Consider the following 21,201-nt stretch of genomic DNA (forward strand, 5'->3'; position numbering starts at 1 on the left):
GACTAATCTCTTAAAGATTCCCAACACAAATCACACCTTTATAAGCAGATGAAACAGAAGGGTTATTTGTGGAACTGACTGTGCTTCCCACTAAAGACAGAGTATAAAATATGCCTGAACTCAGCCATGAAGTAGCTCAGATAGTTCTCCAATGTTTTTTGCTCCTCATCTACTCTACTGAACACACACACACACAAATTTCTACAAGTTTATTACATTGACTTCATGCTAAAACAAAACAAAAAGACAGGCAGAACAGATTGAGCTGTCCTATTTGTAAGCCTGAAAGTGCCATATGAATGTGAGATGCACAATTGTAGCAACTCTTATCTGACATGCAAATTGTATAGCTAGGTCTACCACAGGGGAACTAAAAGTGTCCCAAGAGAAGTTGGGCAAACCTTTCCAGTGCTTTAGAAAGTGCTTTTTGAAGATTAGTGGAGGCAGCTGGGAAAGGGAACTTCACAGCGATGCTTCTGCAGTAGTAGAAAATTGTGGTCAGATGGTCTCCTTTGGAAGAAGCTAAAATAGCCAACTGATTGTAAGGCTGACCTAGGGGAAGAAACACATCCTTATTTATGGAGTTATCAAATATCTATCACCATGATACAAGAAAGTAATCTTATAATTCAAACCCAAAATCTAGAAAATTCCAAATCTATGGTTATTCTACATGTAAATCAAGAGCTTTATGAGCTAACTATGAGTTTAAGTAGCCTCAAAGGAGACCCTTCAGACAAGTGTGTGGAGAAGGTGTGAACCAGGGAAAGTAGGCTGGATTTGAATGAATGGGACAGTGTGGCTCTCAAATCTACCTGGGCCTATGTGTGACCTTGGGCAAAGCCCTTCATTTCTGGCCCTCAATGTTCTCATCTGTAGAGGTGATTATGAATGCAGAAGATAAAAAAATTTTGGACATGGCCTATGTGGGAATTTGTCTTGACTGACCATACATGTTTGTAATGGGTTTTGTTTTTCTCGTGTTATCAAACGGCAGATTCCTGGCTGACTAAAACAAAATGTTTTAACTTGGGGGGGGGGGGGGATGGATGTGGAAAGGAAGAATTTCTTCCAGCCCTAAATTTAGGCTCCCGAAAAGCAGATCATATTTTACTACTTGATATGTACCCACATTTCAGTTTCTAAGCCATTTAACTGAAGTAGAGATAATTATAAGGCCCCAAAGTGTCAAAAGACATCTTTCTGGAGGACCTAATGTAGTTAAGATGTAGCTTAACAAGAACTGATAAAAGAGTACAATACTTAGTTCTTGTAAAAATTTCCTTAATTAAAAAACTCTTAACAGGAATCTCATGATAGACAAAAGCAATTTTACAAGCTTATTGTAGCAAAGTGCTAGTATTTCCAGGGAAAAAGAGGAATTAAAGTTAAGACAAAATAGTTCTTTCAGAGAGACTAAAGACATTAAAAGATTTTTAGAAAGTTTGAGAACTCACTGGAGAATGTCTATTTTATAATCTGCTTGATCAAAAACAAAATTCACCTTATGTCAATACTAATGTTAGCATACACAGTGACGCACATTTAGAAGGAAAAGTCTAAAATAAGACCATAGGTTTAGAACTGAAAAAGACTTAGTCCAACTCACACATTTTACAGATGAGGAAATTGAGTCCTAGAGATGTGGGAATTTATCCAAGGTCACAAAGGCAGATGAAAGACAAAAGATTTGAAACTAGGTGCAACGACATATCCAGTGTTTTCTTTTCACTGTATGCTGGGGACAATGACCAGACCTATGTCTTCAATGGAAGAGGGAACTCCCCTCTGTGAACACCGGCTGGCACCTTCTCTGCAAATTACAGTCCTAGAAAGCTTGAAGCACTCAGAGGTTCGATGATCTGTCCAGGTCTTCCTGGCTTCAAGGATGGCTCACTATCCTCTAAGACAAGATGCCTCTCACATATCACTGCTATAAAATTGAAAACGAGCCTCTAAAAATATTCAGGAATAACTTGCTCATCTTTATGAAGAATGCCACAGGTGCCCAAATGCTCTAGTCTTCATAGGACTCAGACTCACCATTGGAGGGGACAAGCTGAGCTGCATGCCTATAGTAGGACTCTGCCTGGCTGGTCTGGTTTCTATAACGAGCTGAAAGCAGGAAAAAAATAAGTTGAACAAATGAAACACTAAAACTTCCTTTCCTTTCTGAATTTCCCCAATATCCTGCCTGTTTGTTTAAAAATCTACAGACTATGAATATAATACAATTTACTTACGACACATTACAGAGAGAGAACATAAATAGTTTAAAATAAATTAACTGTAGGATTATGTGTGCAGTGTCCATCTTCTTCTATTATTCGGCACATTCAGCATGTAACCAATTTTTAAAGCTTACCTAGCCCCCATTTTCAGGTCCTCCAGTGTCATGCATCACCAGCTCCCATTATGGACTATGCTGGTGACCTGGAGCCGGCCCACAAGAAGGGGTGATTTTATATGGCACTTAAAAACAAAACAAAACAAAAAACACTATACAATACGATCTGGCAAATACTTTATTTCTTTAAAATCTCAATGTGATTTTTAAAATGCCTCGAAATCCCTTCTGGGATATAAAGGATGTGTGTGCAAAAAATTACACTTAAAGCAAGAACAACTCACAAACACACCGCTTCTTTAGCCTCTCCTACAGATAGCAGAATCTCACGCTAATTTTGACACGACCCCACATGGAGCCAATGCTATGGACATCAAAAGGCCTAAAAAAAAAAATGCTAACTTAAAATCAACCTTTCCCTCGCTTGCTATTTTAGGACAGCTAATACATAATCCTATAGTTAATTTATTTTATAACCATTTTAGGTCACCTTTGAAGAACAGACAAGTTGCAGAAACAAACAAGAGGTGTAAGGTGTACAAAGCACTCAGCTAAAATAAATGCATAAGAAATATAAATCCTTCTCTGGAGAATATTTTGAAAGGAAATAAAATTGTTTAAAAATTACTAACTCAGTGTATCAGTAAAAAGAAATAATAAGCTAGTTAGCTTCTAAAAGGAATAACATAATGAAGAAAAACTTCACAAGCATAAAACAGTATAGCCTTACAATATTTTATAATACTTTAAAATACTCTGAAAAGCATAACAAACTAAATTTTTGCTATTTACCGTATATTTACTGAGCAACTGTCCCTTTGCTTAGTCTGCGTAAGATTTGTATTGATAAGGAAGTTACTTTTTTCAAGGGCGTCTTGCTTTAGCCTATTCCAAAGTATTTAGAGAGTCTACATTCCTTATAGCACATTTCACATCACCCTCATAAAATCTCACTTCAGAATGCTTGGCTAAGTTGCTGGTCAGCTGAAAGCAGACAGTTTTCTTTCCGTGACCATACTCCAAGGTAAAAAGGAATATCTCAATGATCTTTTCACTTCAAAGGCTCACCAATGTCTCCAAGGTGGACGAGGCAGTGCTGGCAGATATACGAGCAGGAACTAGACTGTGGCTTCACTATGGCGCTGGTATGCATCTGCTTATTGCTGATAATCCCCAATTGGGAAGACTTTACACGGCAAGGTAAATCTACATTAAACACTGTGCACAGCTCTTGTAACAACTAAAAGAGAGACAAATGACAGATTCAAAAGATGACATGGAACATTGTTTCCATGAAGGTTTCTACAATTAAGTATGTAGTAGAACACTGATTAAAAAGCTACAGCTACATTTCATAGCAAGATCAGTAGGGAAACATAGTCCTGTAAGAACCACCTGTATTTACTCATCAAAAACCAACTCTTCATTCATCAATTTTTCAGAAATCCAGGAAAAGATCCAAAGGCAAAACAGTTAGTGAAAAAGTTTGCTTTCTGGAGTTGTTAAATATTCTAAGCGTCTATCTGCACACCGCAGTGAGTCTCAGTCCTACCATACGCTTAAGACTACATAACCTGATTTCATTATTTAGACATTATTTAGATATCTAAAATAAATATGATATACAACAAGTAAAAGTGAATAATCTAACTGATAAGGCTTTATGGAAAAAGTAAAAATTCGAGGCAAGTAGTCAGGTATATATGTAGCTCAGCAGAACCTACATTATTTATCATTAGATAACAAGATCTTTCGAGGTGAATGGCACCCAATGATCTGTATTCAGGAGTACATCTGTACCTACAAATATAGCACCTGCATTTAATACTCACTAAATGCCCACAGACAAAGAATTAAAAAAAAAAGAGCCAGCCCCCAAACAAGATAGTGATGAGTTACATTTAAAAAGTTTTAGTTTTGAATTCTAACACAAACAGAAATCCAGAGACAGACATTGAGAAACTGCTAGAAAAGTCTTCACTTCAGGAAGGTGGTTACAGTGCCATGATAAACTGATAAAGCTGAAAAAAATCTCATAGGATAAAAAGATTTAGAGCTGGAAGAGACCTCAGTCATCTAGACAAAGTTCCTCAATTTTATACATGAGCCACCTGAAAGGCCTGAACAGGTCATGTGACTTGTCCAAAGCCATCAGAACTAAGATTCATATCCAGTCTCATTTCCCACCTGGTTGAAATACTTAGGACTTCTCTGACTCCTCCCCTCCACCATGCTCCAGGAGCCTCATGATTGGAAAACTTCACTGTCCTGCCCCGAAGGACAGAATCAGCCTTGATACCCACACTTCAACACCATCTCCTATTTCCCTTTGATTGGAGGGCAGAGGCATGAACTCCAAAAGAGAGATAGCTCAATTCCCATCTGGCTATGCTAGGACGGCATTTCTCTCCCATCTCTATCTTCCTCCCATCCTTTCAGCTTCCTTTTATGTGCTTTCTTCACCCAGCAGATTGTAAGCTCCTTGAGTGCAGGGATGAAAGGTTTCCCCCACGATTTGTATTCCTGGCATGTAGGGCATTCCCTGGCACATAGGCACTTAATAAAATAAGGTTCTCTGACTCCAAATTCAGCCTGCTTTCACTAAGCCATGCTATTTCCTTGAGAAGTAAGGTTTAAAATCTCCTCTCTTTGGCAGCTAGCAATTATGCATGCAATTAAATTTATATCTGTTTCCCTTAATTAATTATCCCAGAAAAACTGACGCGAAGGCATTTGGAATTTTGTCTATAGACTGAAGTCTTAATAATGGACAATACTGATTTTTGCCAATACACATCACTTTCATGACATTTCTAGATTCAGCTACACTTATTAAATGAGCAAACTATACCATTAATAGAGAATGTCTACAGTTGTTTTCTGTGATAATATTTGGCATTGTCACTAATTATGATATTGAAAAGTGGCATTCCCTTTAAGAATCCTACAATTTAATTACATTCAATCCAATAAACATTAAGTGTCTACCTCCTGGGTCCCCTTTATTTTGCCTTTTACTTATTACTGTTTCTTTGCTAAAATAGTTCCTTCACAGAAAACAATCGGGGAGATTCTAAATGGCTAGTGAATACAGAATCTAGATGAAAGCAGGGAAGAATGGCAGAGATTGACTAAACAATCTATATAAAACAAATATAATACACACATGCTAGGGAAATAGAAAATCTCAGTTCTTTTCCTCATGGAGTTTAACAGTATAGAGTAGAAGTATTATAACTGGGAAATCTTTAATGAAATAAAATAAAAATGCAATACAATACATAACGCTAGTTTGTGGTTTTCTAAGTCACTATGCTGTTTCTATTTGAGTTTGACACCACTGGTCTAGGGTGAAGATGTGATTTGGGAGAAAGGTCCATTACTGATTTAGCAGGGTAGGAACAAGGACAAAGAAAAGGACAAAAAGTTGTAGTATTCAGAAAATGCTGGTTTGGGGTTTGTTTTGTTTGACATTATGTATTTATTACAAGGGTGTTTTATTTCACCAGTATGGTGGAAAAGAAAAAAGATCAATGCTTGTTAACTGCAAAAATATGGGCAATAGAGAGCAACTGAATTTTACTAGAAAGTGACATATCAGATGCATACCTAATACTCTGGTAGCTGTATACAGGAAGGAATGGAGAGGAGAAAAGGAAAACACCTAAAGACTTGTCAACAGTACAAATATGTAAAAATAAGGGCTCATAAAAAGAAGGTAGTAGAAAGAACAGAGAAGATGGGTTGTATGCCAAAAAATATGGTGATGCTGGCTGAAATATGAGAGTGAACAATGATAATCCTAAGGTTACAAACAGAGAGAAAAGGTGAATGAGGTGGAAAGGAGAAAAAAGGTACCACAGAAAAATTGACATTAGGAGAAGCAGGCTTTTGGGGGAAGGGGGTGGGGCGGGGAAAGCATTTATATGGCTATGCTGAGTTTGAGATGACAGTAACGTATCCAGATAAAGAGGCTACTTTACAAGTAGCTAAAAATGAGGGTCTAGGATTCAAGATTAATGTTGGGGCAGGAAAAAGATTTCTAAGTCACCTGCATAATACAGTTATCCTTTCCACATTGTGACTTTCCCCACTGTGGTTTCAATATATTGCAAACTGGCATAAGAAATTAAATTGGAATTTTTTTGGAGTTTTGCAGAAGCCACAAGTTACGTGCAGAGGCCAGCACATAACACAGTGCCTGTGACCACATACTTAACCAAAATTCTGCAATAAGGTACTATAAACACCACATAAATGAAAAAGGTTTCTAATTCCAGGAGCTAAGATGGCGTATGTTGACATCTGAAAGCCCAGAGAATATCAACCCAGGAAAAACCTTGAGCCAGTAAAAAGACAGGGCACGGCAGTCTCGTGCCCCAGAAAGCTTGGGGGATTAACAGGAAAGGCCTTTCTTGCTCTGGAGGAAGAGAAGCAGTACATGATTGGAGATGTTCCAGCAAGCTAGCGGCAAGCCTCACCTCAGTATACCAGGGGAGATCCTCAAACCCATGTTGGTGGAACAGGCAAGTGCCAACACCAGGAACCCCAAGAGCCTCAATACAGGAGGGGGATCTAGTAGACACCAGCTCTGAAAATGACCACAGGTGATGGCGTTGTTCTCCAGCAGTGAAATTACCTGCTGCCTCAACGCAACTCTGGGAAGCACAGCTCCAGAAGGAAAGTTCCAGGCTGACAGAAACCCATCAGCAACAAAACATCCCTGTGCAAGGCCCAAGCGACCAGGAGCCAAACATTTAAGGGCAAGGCCCTGGTGAGCAGGAAAAAAAGCTTTCTTTAAGTGCCCCCTTCACTCCAGCAGGAAAACTCAACAGTTTGTTTGTTTCTGTAAATCAGAAAATAGGCAAAAACCAAGAACAAAAAGCAGAAATGGAAATGACCACAGACTCTTATTTTGGAGAAAGGGAAGATCAAGGCACAAATTCAGACAACATTCTTAATATACCCACATACAAAACATCAAAGGGGAATATGAACTGGTCTCAAGCCCAAAAAGCCTTCTTAGAAGAGCTCAAAAAGGATTTTAAAAGTCAAATGAGAGAGATGGAAGAAAAATTGGGAAAAGAAATGAGAGATATGCAAGAGAGAGTCAATAACTTGGAAAAGGAAGGACAAAAATTAACTGTAGAAAACAAGTCCTTAAAAAGTAGAATTGGCCAAATGGAAAAAGAGGCACAAAAACTCAACGAAGAGAAGAACTTCTTAAAAAGTAAAATGGTAGCTCAGATTCTTATAATCTAGCCAATAGATCAGTAATGTTCAGATTCTTTAAGAGTCTGCCTAATATGATGGATGCTCTAATAAACCTTGCCTTTGGCTGAAAGAAGGCTTGGGTTGAATTCTTTCAGGCAGGACCTGCTTATCGTGATTTTGGGGTCCCAGCACCCCTGAACCTCAACATTTTGGTGGCCCAAATGGGGAAACTGCCTAACCCCAAGTTCTTCTCCAGCCAAGACTGGAAGGTATGTAAGCCTTATCTCCCCACCTTTCTTGCTCTGCAGTTGGGGTTGCTCTCCAACCACCAAGGCTTAGAGATACTTTTCAGGCAGACAGTTACGAGACTGTCTCACACTCAGTCTCAGGCTCTCGATCCACTGGGTTGGTTTGAGGCCATGGACCTTCTGCAGTATAGAGGACAAGGATGGATGCCTTATCTGGAAGTGTATGCCCAATTCTGTCAATTCTCTCAGCGCTAGGGAATTGTGGGAAATTATAGTTGCTTTTTGGTTCCCTGAGGCTTACTTACTCCCTTTCCTCTACACCCCTGAATCCTCCTTCATGGAGGTTACAGGGAAGAGTTAGGACAGATAAAAACATCTTAGCAGATTCTGCAGGTTTTGTGATCAGTCATTAAGGAGTGTTTCAAAACTCCTCACAACCTGGTAACTCCTTTCCCTTGAGTCAAGAGGGTATCTGTTAATTCCCCTCATAGGAAAAGAGTTTCACCCTTTCCCCCTGCCCTTTGATTTCACACTCCCCCACCTGGGGAAAGGGAAGGAAGGGGGAGGAGTAGCAGTTACAGCATGGGCCCCCTGGCAATGGCCTTGGGCCCTAGGGCAACCTTTACCTGGAAGCATCACCCAGGTTCAGCACATCCTGCTCAAAGTAAAGAAGCTGGCCTCTGAACTTAAGCACACTCAGTAAAGCAATTTGTGTAAAGTAATTTGGAAATACATTTAACAAAACTGAAAGCACCTGATTGGTAATGAGTTTGTTTCAAGTTTTAAATTGGTGAACTTTTTACATCAATTATGTCAAATAACTTTTCATAATGTGGTTGCCACTAAAATAATCTGGCTATTGTTGGTTATTGTTTTAATGTGTAAACTTGCCAAAAAGCTTGTTTGGGTTTTGTTTTGCTGAGAATTTACAAGTATGTACAAATAATCTCTAATGACTGGCTTTTTACACCAGGACAAATTTAAATTTGAGATGTAAATCCTGGAAAAGTTTCCTAAATTGTGATTAGTAAAAATTGCTGTTTGAGGTAAAAAAGCTCATGATTTTGTTTTGAATTGTCTAATGGATCATAACAATCCATCGATAAATCAATAACCCACCATCTGAGACATGCCACAAGCTACTCAGAGAGAATGTGATACTGGTGGGAAGTCAGCATTGGGAAAAGCTGAGAGGACAATTTAACCTCAGCCTAAGATGGGATCCTGCTGGCTCAGTTTCCCCATTATGTTCCTTCGAAAGGGAATGTTACCCACCTGGCTATTCCTCAGTCTGGCTATGAGATGGATCTGATAGATACTGCACAGTTGGAAAACTGAATTATCTGAATCCAAACAGAGCTAAGGATGTTTTATCCTCTCATATTTGGGCCCTAAATTGCAGTCTTTTCTGTCAGATTTGTGTTTTCCAGACTATAGGCCACTCAACTACAGTTTGTAGCAAACAGCAGGTACCAGCCAATGTCCCCCCATCATTTCCTGGATGCAGCCTGTGCTTGGTTCCAGTCAACACCCCCTGTTTGGGACCCCTTGAGGCAGAAACAGCTCTACGGCCTTGCTGGCAGGAAGCAGTTTCAGCAGCCAAGACCTTTGCCCCTTAACCTAAAAGAATTTGGGTCCTATTTGTTTGAGGGGGGAATGATGAGGATGGGATCTAGACCCCAAAAAGGGGAGGAGATGGACATTCAATGAAAGAGGACTTCCAAACCTTCCTGATAAAAAGACCAAAGCTGAACAGAAAATTTGACCTTCAAATACAAGACTCAAGAGAAGTATAAAAAGGAAAAAAAGAAAAAGGCAAACTGTTTACATTCCTACAAAGGAAGATGACACTTGTAACTCTTTAAGCACTATAATGTCATTATAACTTTTAAAAGGGGATATACTTAGACAGAGGGTTTAAGTGGACTTTGATGTGATGGGAAAAAAATCTAATTAAGTGGTGAAAAGAGACTGTACTAGAAGAAGAAAGGAGGAGGCAGACAAAGATAAATTACCATCACATGAAAAGGCATAAAAACCAAATACAGTAGAGGGAAAGAAGGGAGGGAGATGAGCATTGTTTGAACTTTACTCTCATCACATTTCGTTCAAAAAGGGAATAACATAATCAGTTGGGTATAGAAATCTAACTTAACCTACAGAAAGCAGAAATGGTAAAGGGGAAAGAAATGGCAGGGCTGTAATAGAAACCACTCCCCCTCCCCACCCCCCGACTGAGGGATAGGTGGTTGAAATAAAACTCTACAGAGGAATGAAAGGTAAAAAGGAGAGAAAAAAGCATAAAAGAAGGGGGAATAGGACACAGAAGAAAACACAGATAGTAATCATAACTGTGTGAATGTGAATGATACGAACTCTCCCACAAAATGGAAATGGATAGCAGAATGGATTAAAAACCATAAACCTACAATATGTTGCTTACAGGAAACACATCTGATGCAGAGGGATACACACAGAGAAAAGGAAAAAGGCTGGAGCAGACAATGTTATGTTTCAGCTGAAGTAAAAAAAGCAGGGGTAGCAATTCTGATCTCAGACAAAGCAAAAGCAAAAGTAGATGTAATTAAAAGAGATAAGGCAGGAAACTATATCCTGCTAAAAGGCACTATAGATAATGAAGTAACATCATTGCTAAACACATATGCAAGAAGTGGCATAGCAGCCAAATTCTTACAGAAGAAGTTAAGGGAGACAGAGGAATAAATAGACAATAAAACTGTACTAGTAGGGAACCTCAACCTCCCCCTCTCTGCACTAGATAAATCTAACCACAAAATAAACAGGAAAGAAGAAGATCAATAGAATCTTAGAAAAGTTAAATATGGTTGACCTCTGGAGAAAAATGAATGGGACAGAAAGGAATATACCTTTTTCTCAGTGGTACATGGCACCTACACAAAAACTGACAATGTACCAAAGCGTAAAAACCTCACAATCCAACGCAGAAAAGCAGAAATATTAAATGCATCCTTTTCAGATCATGATGCAATAAAAATTACATGTAACAAAGGGCCATGGAAAGACAGACTAAAAATTAATTGGAAACTAAATAATCTAATCCTAAAGAATGCGTGGGTCAAGCAATAAATCATAGAAACAATAACTTCATTCATCCAATAGAATGGAACAATGAGACAACATACCAAAACTTATGGGATGAAGTAAAAATGATCCTTAAGGGAAGTTTTATATCTCCAAATGTTTATATGAATAAAACAGAGAAAGAAGAGATCAACGAATTAGGCATACAACTAAAAAAGCTAAAAAAAGAACAAACTGAAAACCCCCAATTAAATACCAAATTAGAAATTCTAAAAAGCAGAGATTAAAAAAACTGACATTAAGAAAACTATTGAACTAATAAATAAATCTAAGAGCTAGCATTATGGAAAAAAAACCCCAATAAAATAGATAAACCTTTGGTTAATTTGATTAAAAAAAAGAAGAAAGCTAAATTACCAGCATTAAAAATGAAAAGGGTGAATTCACCACCAATGGAGAGGAAACCAAAGCAATAATTAGGAGCTATTTTGCCCAACTGTATGTCAATAAATTTGACAATCTTAATGAAATGGATGAATATTTACAAAAATAAAAATTGCCCAGATTAATGGAAGAGGAAATAAAATACTTAAAGCCATTTCAGAAAAAGAAATTGAACAAGCCAATCAATGAACTCCCTAAGAAAAAAATCTCCAGGGCCAGATGGATTTACAAGTGAATTCTATCAAACATTTAAAGAACAACTAATTCCAATACTATATAAACTATTTGAAAAAATAGGTGGAGTCCAACCAAATTCTTTTTACGATACAAATATGGTGCTGATACCTAAACCAGGGAGAGCCAAAATAGAGAAAGAAAATTATAGACCAATTTCCCTAATGACTATCGATGGAAAAATTTTAAATAAAATATTAGCAAAGAGATTACAACAACTTACCTTGAGGATAATACACTATGACCAGGTTAGGATTTATACCAGGGATGCAGGGCTGGTTCAATATCGGGAAAACTATCAGCATAGTTGACCATATCAACAACAAAACTAACAGAAATCATATGATTATTTCAATAGATACAGAAAGAGCATTTGACAAAATACAACACCCATTCTTACTGAAAACACTAGAGAGCACAGGAATAAATGGAGTCTTCCTTAAAATGATAGAGAGCATCTATCAAAAACCATCAGCAAGCAGTATATGCAATTGGGATAAACTAGAAGCATTTCTAATAAGATCAGGGGTGAAACAAATCGGATGTCTGTTATCACCACTGTTATTCAATATTGTACTAGAAATGTTAGCTGCAACAATTAGAGAAGAAAAAGAAACTGAAGGAATTAGAACAGGCAAAGAAGAAACAAAGCTACCACCCTCTATGATGGTATATCTAGAGAATCCTAGAGAAACAAATAAAAAATTACTAGAAATAATAAACAAGTTTAGTAAAGTTGCAGGATATAAAACAAACCCACCCAAATCAGCAGCATTTCTATATATTACTAACAAAGTCCAGCAGCAAGAGATAGAAAGAGAAATTCCATTTAAAATTACCAAAGACACTATAAAGTATTTGGGAGTCTACCTGCCAAAACAAAACCAGTTACTATACGAATAAAATTATAAAACACTTTTCATACAAATAAAGTCAGATCTAAATAATTGGAAAAATATCAGTTGCTCATGGGTAGGCCAACCTAATGCAATAACAATGACAATTATACCTAAATTAATTTACTTATTCAGTGCCACACCAACCAAACTACCAAAAAATTATTTTATAGAGCTAGAGAAAACGATGAACAAAATTCATCTGGGAAGAACAAAAAGTCCAGAATATCAAAGGAACTAATGAAAAGAAATGCAAGCAAAAGTGGCCTAGCTGTACCTGATCTTAAATTGTATTATAAAGCAGCAATCATCAAAACTACTTGGTACTGGTTAAGAAATAGAGTGGTAGACCACTGGAATGGGTTAGGTATGCAATTAGTATAGTCAATGACTACACTAATCTATTATTTGATAAACCCAAAGACCCCAGCTTCTGGGAAAAGAAATCACTATTTAGCAAAAACTGCTGGGAAAACCGGAAAAATGTATGACAGAAACTGGGCATAGACCAACATCTTACACCCTATGCAAGGTAAAGTCAACATGGATACATGATTTAGATGTTAAGACTTGACACTATAAGCAAACTAGAAGAGTAAGGAATAGTTTACCTTTCAGACCTACGGAGAAGGGAAGAATTTATGACCAAATGGGATAGAGAACATCATAAAATGCAAAATGAACAATTCTGATTACATTAAATTGAAAAGTTTTTGCACAAATAAAGCCAATGCATCCAAGATCAGGAGGCAAGCAGAAAACTGGGAAAGAATTTTTACAACCAGTGTCTCTGATAAAGGCTTCATTTCTAAAATATACAGAGAATTAAGTCAAATTTATAAGAATACAAGTCATTGATTATTACCCAATTGATAAATGGTCAAAGGATATAAGCAGGCAGTTTTCAGAGGAAGAAACTAAAGCTATCTATAGTCATAAGAAAAAATGTTCTAAATCACTATTGACTAGAGAAATGTAAATCAAAACGACTCTGAGGTACCACATCACACCCATCAGATTGGCTAATATGACAAAACAGAAAAATGATAAATGTTGGAAGAAGTAAGAGTATCTGGCTGGGATCATGAGCAAACTGCACAAAAAAAGTCAGACCACAGAATCTTTCTTTGGTGACGAAGAAGATCAAAATATACAACCAGAAGAAGACAACAAAGTCAAAGCTCCTACATCCAAAGCCTCCAAGAAAAATATGAATTGGTCCCAGGCCATGGAAGAGGTCAAAAAGGATTTTGAGAAGCAAGTAAGAGAAGTAGAGCAAAAACTGAGAGTGAAGCAAGAAAATCACAAAAATCAAGTCAACAGCTTGCTAAAGGGGACCCCCAAAAAATGCTGAAGAAAATAACACCTTAAAAAATAGACTAACGCAAATGGCAAAAGAGGTCCAAAATGCCAATGAGGAAAAGAATGCCTTCAAAAGCAAAATTAGCCAAATGGAAAAGGAAGTCCAAAAGCTTACTGAAGAATATACTTCCTTAAAAATTAGAATGGATCAAATGGAAACTAATGACTTTATGAGAAATCAAGAAATTATAAAACAAAATTAAAAGAATGAAAACATAGAAGACCAACGTGAAATATTCCCTTGGAAAAACAACTGACCTGGAAAATAGATGCAGGAGAGATAATTTAAAAATTATTGGACTATCTGAAAGCCATGATAAAAAAAAATAGAGCCTAGACATCATCTTTCAAGAAATTATCAAGGAAAACTGCCCTGATGTTCTAGAACCAGAGGGCAAAACAGAAACAGAAAGAATCCACCTATTACCTCCTGAAAAAGATCCCCAAAGGAAAACTCCTAGGAATATTGTAGCCAAATTCCAGAGTTCCCAGGTCAAGGAGAAAATACTGCAAGCAGTCAGAAAGAAACAATTCAAGTATTGTAGAAACACAATCAGGATAACACAAGACTTAGCTTCTATCTTAAGAGATCAGAAGGCTTGAAATAACATTTCAGAGGGTAAAGGAGATAGGATTACAAACAAAAATCATCTGCCCAGCAAAACTGAGTATAATCCTTCGGGGGGAAAAATGACATTCAGAAAAATAGAGGACTTTCAAGCATTCTTGATGAAAACACCAGAGCTGAATAGAAAATTTGATTTTCAAATACAAGACTCAAGTGAAACATGAAAAGGGCAATCATAAGAAACTTATTAAGGTTGAACTGTTTACATTCCTGCATGGAAAGATGATATTTGGAAACTTTGTCAGTATTAGAGTAGTTGGAGGGGAAAAATTATATGTATGTATGTAGGTAGGTAGATAGATAGATAGATAAGATAGAGGGCACAGGGTGAGTTGAAGATGAAGGGGTCATATCTGGAGAATAAAATTAAGGGGTGAGAGAGAATTATACTGGGAGAAGAAGAAAGTAGAATGTGGTAAGTTACCTCACATAAAACAGACAAGAAAAGGTTTTTACAGTGGAGGAGAAGGTGAGAGGGAATGAGTGAATCTTATTCTCACTGGATTTGGCTTAAGTAGGGAATAACATACACACTCAATTGGGTATGGAAATCTATCTTACCCTACAGGAAAATAGGGGGAAGGGGACAAGAAAGCAGGAGGATGATGGAGGGGAGGGCAGACTGGGAGACGGGGTAATCAAAAGCAAACACTTCTAAGGAGGGATGGGTCAAAAGACAGAATAGAATAAATGGGGGATGGGATGGGATAGGATGAAGGGAAATATAGTTAGTTTTTCACAACATGACTACTATGGAAGTGTTTTGCATGACTATACACGTATAACCTGTATTGGAATTGCTTGCCTTCTCAATGAGAGTGGCTGGGGAGCGAGGAAAGAAGAAAATTTGGAACTGAAAGTTTTAAAAATAAATGTTAAAAAAAATTTGTTTTCACATGCAACTGGGAAATATAAGATATAAGATATACAAGCAATGGGGTATAGAAATCTATCCTCCCCACAGGAAAATTGAAGGGGAAGGGGATAAGAGAAGGGGAGGAGAGAGAGAAGGGAGTGAAGATTAGGGGAAGGGGTAATCAGAACGCATGCCATCTTGGGGTGGGGGGAGGGATGAGATGGGGAGAAAATTTGGAACTCAAAAGCTTGTCGAAGTGAATGCTGAAAACTAAAACTAAATAAATTAATAAAAAAAAGAAAGCAAGAAAGAGAGAAAAAGAGAGAGAGAGAGAGAAAGCAAGAAAGCACTGAAATGACAAGGGGGGGCAGCTACTGGGTACAGTGGATCGAGCACCGGCCGTGAAGTCAGGAGGACGTGAGTTCAAATCCAGCCTCAGACCAAACACTTGACCCTTACTAGCTTTGTGACCCTGGGTAAGTCACTTAACCCCAACTGCCCTAAAAAAAAAAAAAGACAAGGAATGCTACAAATATTATTTACCTAGCAAAGCATTTAATACTATTCTTGTAGAAATAATATAGTGGGGACAAGAAAGTATACATAGCAGAGAATACAATTAGATAATCCAGAACTGGTTTAACAGCTTCTGACTCAAAACATGTTATTAAATGGCTCAATGTTAATTTGGCATGTGGTCTCCAGTGGACTGGCTGCCTTTGGGGATCTGGGCTTAAATACATACTGCTTAATATTTTTATCAGCGATCAGGATCAAGATATAAATGTCATGCTTATCAAATCTGCAAATGACACAAAGTATAGGGGAGAAAAAACACATTAGATGACAGTCAAGAGAACTGGCAAGATGTTCATAGAGCACTGAAATATATCTAATATGATCAAATTCAACAGATATAAATGTAAAATCTTACGCATGGGTTCAAAAAAATCCATTTCATCAGGTAAGGATAGGGAACCCATATTTAGATGTCTATTTATTTGAGGGTTCTACTCAACTATAAGTTCAATGAGTCTGCAGCACAATATAGCATCCACAAAAGGCAGGGCCATCTTGAATTGCACTGAGAGAAATATTAACCTCCAAGAATATGAAAATGATCTTCTCTCTGTACACAGTTGTACTGTCAAACCACTTCTGGATAACTGACTTCAGTTTTGGGCATCACCATTTGAAGACATCTATAAGCTGGAGATTGTCCAGAGGAGAGCTATCAGAATGGGAAAAAACCTGGAGTCTACTCCACAAGGACCAAATGAAACAACTGGGGCTGTTCCGCATGAAGTAAAGAAAAGGCTCAAGGTGATAGTTTCTGAAGGTCTGTCACATGGAATACGGATGGAAGAACTAAAATACTGGGTGGAAGATGCATAAGGGCACATTTAGATCTGATGTCATGAAAACTTTCCTAAACAATTTTTTACAAATGAAATGGGCTGCCTCACCTACCTCAATGGAAGTCTTCAAAGTAGAGGCTGAATAACTAACTGCCAAATATCTTGCAGCAGGGATTAATTTCAGATATGAGCTGGAGTAGAGGGCCACTGAGGCCCTTTCTAATTCTCAAATTCTGTGCTTCTGAGAAGAATGCAGAGAAATATGAGAAGTCTTTCATGAATGGACACAGAGTAAAGGAAGTAAAACCAGAAAAAAAAAAGTGAATGGAAATAATAAGTAAAACTGAATACTATATAATTCTAATGATCAAGATTGATCAAGAATTTAAAAAAACAAAAAAAAAACAAACAAAAAAAACCCCCTACACCCTTTCCCTTTATCACAGACCTGGGAAACTGGAAACAGAATATCCCATGTCAAACTTGATTTATGTGCTGGTTGATTTTATTAAACTTTGTTACAGTAAGTGATATAGTCATAAATGTGATACAAAAAACCAAAAGACAATAAAAACTAATTAAAAGGTGGAATAACCTAAAAAATTTTTTTTCCTCCAAATTCTGGTACCTAAGGTGAGTTTCAGCTACATAGAAAATTCACTTAAACAGAACAACTGGTTCCTCAATGATACTAGACAAAGAACGTCTTAATGAAGTCAGTCTGGTAAACTACATGGGAACAGCAGTCCCTGATATGACTGTATCTACCACAATACCTACAGCATAGCAATTACTGACAAAATAGGAGTTGTACAGAATACATTTCCATAAATAATCAAATGACAAATATTTATTATGTCCCTACTTACTGGATACAGACACTGGGGCTACAAATAGAAAGAATAAAACTATTTCTAGTCACAAGGGGCCTATGTGTAAGTAAATAAGCACTTATGATAAATATGTGCAACATAAATATAAAGAGAATGAATGTTAGTTAGCTTAAGTTATATCTTTAAAAAAGATACTTTGAGGCACAGGATTAAGAAGAGTACATATTCAGGCATATGAAAAGGCTGGAGAAAAGGCAAGGACATGAAGTCTGAAGTATCCATGGGCAATCGTTAATTGGGGACTGAAGCTGAGGGGATACTCTAGGGCGGAGTGATATCTGCAACTCAACTGCACAATAGTATTTTAATAACATTTGGACATAGTACATGTTAATATAAAAAGGTTTTATTAAACCTTTTTCAAACTAAGTAAGCAGTACACAGCATTTACACAAAACTGACCATGTATTAGGGCATAAAACCCTCATAAATAAATGCATAAAGGCAGAAATATTAAATGTACCTTTTCAGATCATGATGCAATAAAAATTACATTCAATAAAGGGCTATGGAAATAGATAAAAAAAATAGGAAACTAAATAATCTAATCCTAAAGAATGAGTAGGTCAAAGAACAAATCATAGAATCAATAATTTCACTAAAGAGAATTGACAAAAATTAGAACACATACCAAAATTTATAGGACAGAGCCAAAGCAGTACTTACGGGAAAATTTTTGTCTCTAAATGCTTACATCAACAAAAGAGAGAAAGTACCAGATCAATCAATTGGGCATGCAACTAAAAAAATCTAGAAAAAGAACAAATTAAAAATTCTCAATTGAATGCCAAATTGGAAATCCCCCCCCCCAATCAAAGATGTTAATAAAATTGAAAGAAAACAACTGAAATAATAAAACCAGAGGCTGGTTTTATTTTAAAAAAAAACCCAAATAAAATAGATAAACCATTGATTAATTTGGTTTCAAAAAACGAAGAGGAAAACCAAATAGTACCAAAAATAAAAAGGACGAACTCACCACCAATAAAGAGGAAATCAAAGCAATTCTTAGGAGCTATTTTGCCTAATTATGTGCCAACAAATCTAACAATCTAAATGAAATGAATATTTACAAAAAACATAAACTGCCTAAATTAACAAAAGAGGAAACAGAATACTTAAATAACCCTATCTTAGAAAAAAGAAATTGAACAAGCCATCAATGAGAAAAAAATCCCCAGGACCCAGACAGATTCACAAGTGAATTCTACCAAACATTTGAAAAACAATTAATTTCAATACTATGTAAACTATTTGCAAAATTAAGTAAAGGAGTCCTACCAAATTCCTTTTACAACAAAAATATGGTGCTGATACCTAAGGAAAAGCAAAAACTGAGAAAGAAAACTACAGGCCAATTTCCCTAATGGATATTGACACAAAAATCTTAAATAAAACACTAGCAAGGCGATTACAGCAATATGTCACAAAGATTATACACATGACCACGTGGGATTTATACCAGGAATGCAGAGCTGGTTTAATATTAGGCAAAACATCAGAATAACTGACCACATCAATAACAAAAACAACAATCATATGGTTATCTCAATAGATGCAGAAAAGGCTTCTGATAAAATACAACACTTATTCGTATTAAAAACACTAGAAAGCATAGTAATAAATGGAGCTTTCCTTAAAATGAAAAGTAGTATCTGTCTAAAACCATCAGTAAGCATTATATTATCTGCAAGAGCTAGAAGCCATCCCAATATAATCAGGGATGAAGCAAGCATGCCCATTATCACCAATATTGTACCAGAAATGCTAGCTTTGGCAGTAAGACAAGAAAAAGAAAATGGAAGGAAAGTAGAATAGGCAATAAGGAAACAAAACTAAAGAATCAACTAAAAAACTAGTTGAAATAGTTTACAAACTTAATTAAGTACTTATTTTGTTCAGAATAAAAAGCAGCATGGAATGAGAGAGAGAAATGGCTTCAAAGTCAGGAAGACCTGAGTTTAAGTCTTGTCTCTGACACATCCTGGCTAGAGAACTCTGAGCAAGCTATTTAGCCTCTCACAACTCTGGACAAGTTTCCAAGACTTAAGTTGCAGATAAGATCCTGACTTGCATTTGTAGAGGGAATATCCTAATCTAGAAGTTCTTTATGTGAATGAAAAATTACAAATCCAGGCCCCATATCCCTATATTCACAGAAGATACAAACGTTTAATAAAACGCAAGGGATTCTAAGAGGTGATATGACACAAATGAATGCAAAGCGTCATATGAGGTCTGAGAAAGAAAAGATCATTCCAGAAATAAAGAGAGGGAGGTAATCAGTCATGCTTTCACGAAGAAAGTCACAAAGGCACAGAGAGCTATGAGGTGACAAGTAGCCCAGTTTGGACAGACTATAGAACAGGAGGAATGACACAGTATGAAATAGCCTAGAGATTTTCAAAAGCTTTGAATGGAGGGCTAAGTAGTTGCGATTTTATTTACTGGGTAATGTTTTGAAGAGAGAAGTGACAAGATCAGATCTGTACATAGAAGATTAATTTGGCAGCAGCAATAAAGACAGGCTACAGAGAAGAGAGATTGGAGGAAAAACAGGTTAGGAAGCAAGTGAACATACTTCAGGTAGGGAGTAATAAGGATTTATGCTATAATGGTGGCAGTGGCAAAAGAAAGATTATGTGATAGAAGTAATATTGGGGATGAAAAATTGAACAATGTGGCAACTAATTACTACTGATGAGAGAAGAAGAGCCAAAAATAGTAACTTAGGTTTCAAACCTGGGTGAGGGATGAATGGTGCCACCATTAAAACAAATAGTGAAATCACAAATGAATAGGTTGGGAAGAAAATGATATTCAATTTTGGAGATGGTGAGTTTGAGGCAACAATGAAAGCCACTACATTATAGGTATATATTCTATTTGTACATAAGTTTTACTCTTATACTTTAGTAATTATATACTTCAAGAAGGCTAGCTGACTGAAATGGTCCAAACATTATGGAAAGCAACCAGAAATTATGTTAAACTAGTGATTAATTTCCATGTCCTCTGCTCCATAGTTCTCACTGTTAAGCCCATAACCCAAGGAGGTTAAAGTCAGAAATAAAGTCCTATATTGTAACCAAAATATTCATGTCTGTGGTATGAATCTAAACAAAAGTATATTTCCTTTGGTTGGGGAAATTGTTAAAACAACCATGGTGCATGATGGAATAATACCATCCAATAAGAAATGTTTAATAGGAAGAATACAGAGAAGCAGGGAAAACTTATGTGAACTGAAGCAAAGTCAAATAAGCAGAAGTAGCAAGATCAAAGTACACATTATTAATATAAACAATACAACAGGAAATAAAATAATAACAATAAACACTGGCTGCCACATAATTAGAATGAGCCAGCTTGGCCCCAAAGAAAAAATGAGAAAATGGGTAATATAGGTGACTACGGGTACGGGAGCATGGCACACACTGTCAGACTGAGGCTGACGTGCTGGTTGGTTTTGCTGAACTGCTCTTTCTTCTCTTTCTTTTTTTATCGCTTGCTGCAAGAGACAGATGGCTCTGGGGATTAAAGATTTACCTTAAAAATGAGGGTGATGGGGAAACCCCCCCAAAAGATATCAATTATTCATATGCCTGGGTAATGTGAGGCTGCATAAAATTCAATGTCAAAAAATAATACTGGGTAG

At 36.8% G+C, this 21,201-nt stretch overlaps 1 protein-coding gene across 7 annotated transcripts in view; it reads right to left on the reverse strand.

Annotated features, from left to right (window-relative positions):
• SMG7 (SMG7 nonsense mediated mRNA decay factor) overlaps positions 1-21,201 on the reverse strand; it is a 106,068-nt gene that overhangs the window by 24,016 nt on the left and 60,851 nt on the right. For 6 of the 7 annotated variants that reach the window (XM_020984377.2, XM_020984378.2, XM_020984380.2 and 3 more), the window contains exons 5-7: positions 3,416-3,587; positions 2,044-2,115; positions 402-552 (exon numbers count right to left, since the gene is read on the reverse strand). In XM_020984377.2, coding sequence (XP_020840036.1) covers positions 402-552; positions 2,044-2,115; positions 3,416-3,587 — 395 coding nt within the window. Of the gene's footprint in view, positions 1-401; positions 553-2,043; positions 2,116-3,415; positions 3,588-18,209; positions 18,294-21,201 lie in introns of all 7 variants that reach the window. The other variant, XM_078156456.1, reaches the window with a different exon arrangement.

The sequence above is a fragment of the Phascolarctos cinereus genome, unplaced genomic scaffold (assembly GCF_003287225.1).
Source record: "Phascolarctos cinereus isolate Bilbo 61053 unplaced genomic scaffold, phaCin_HiC Scaffold_5;HRSCAF=322, whole genome shotgun sequence".
Classification (NCBI taxonomy): domain Eukaryota; kingdom Metazoa; phylum Chordata; class Mammalia; order Diprotodontia; family Phascolarctidae; genus Phascolarctos; species Phascolarctos cinereus.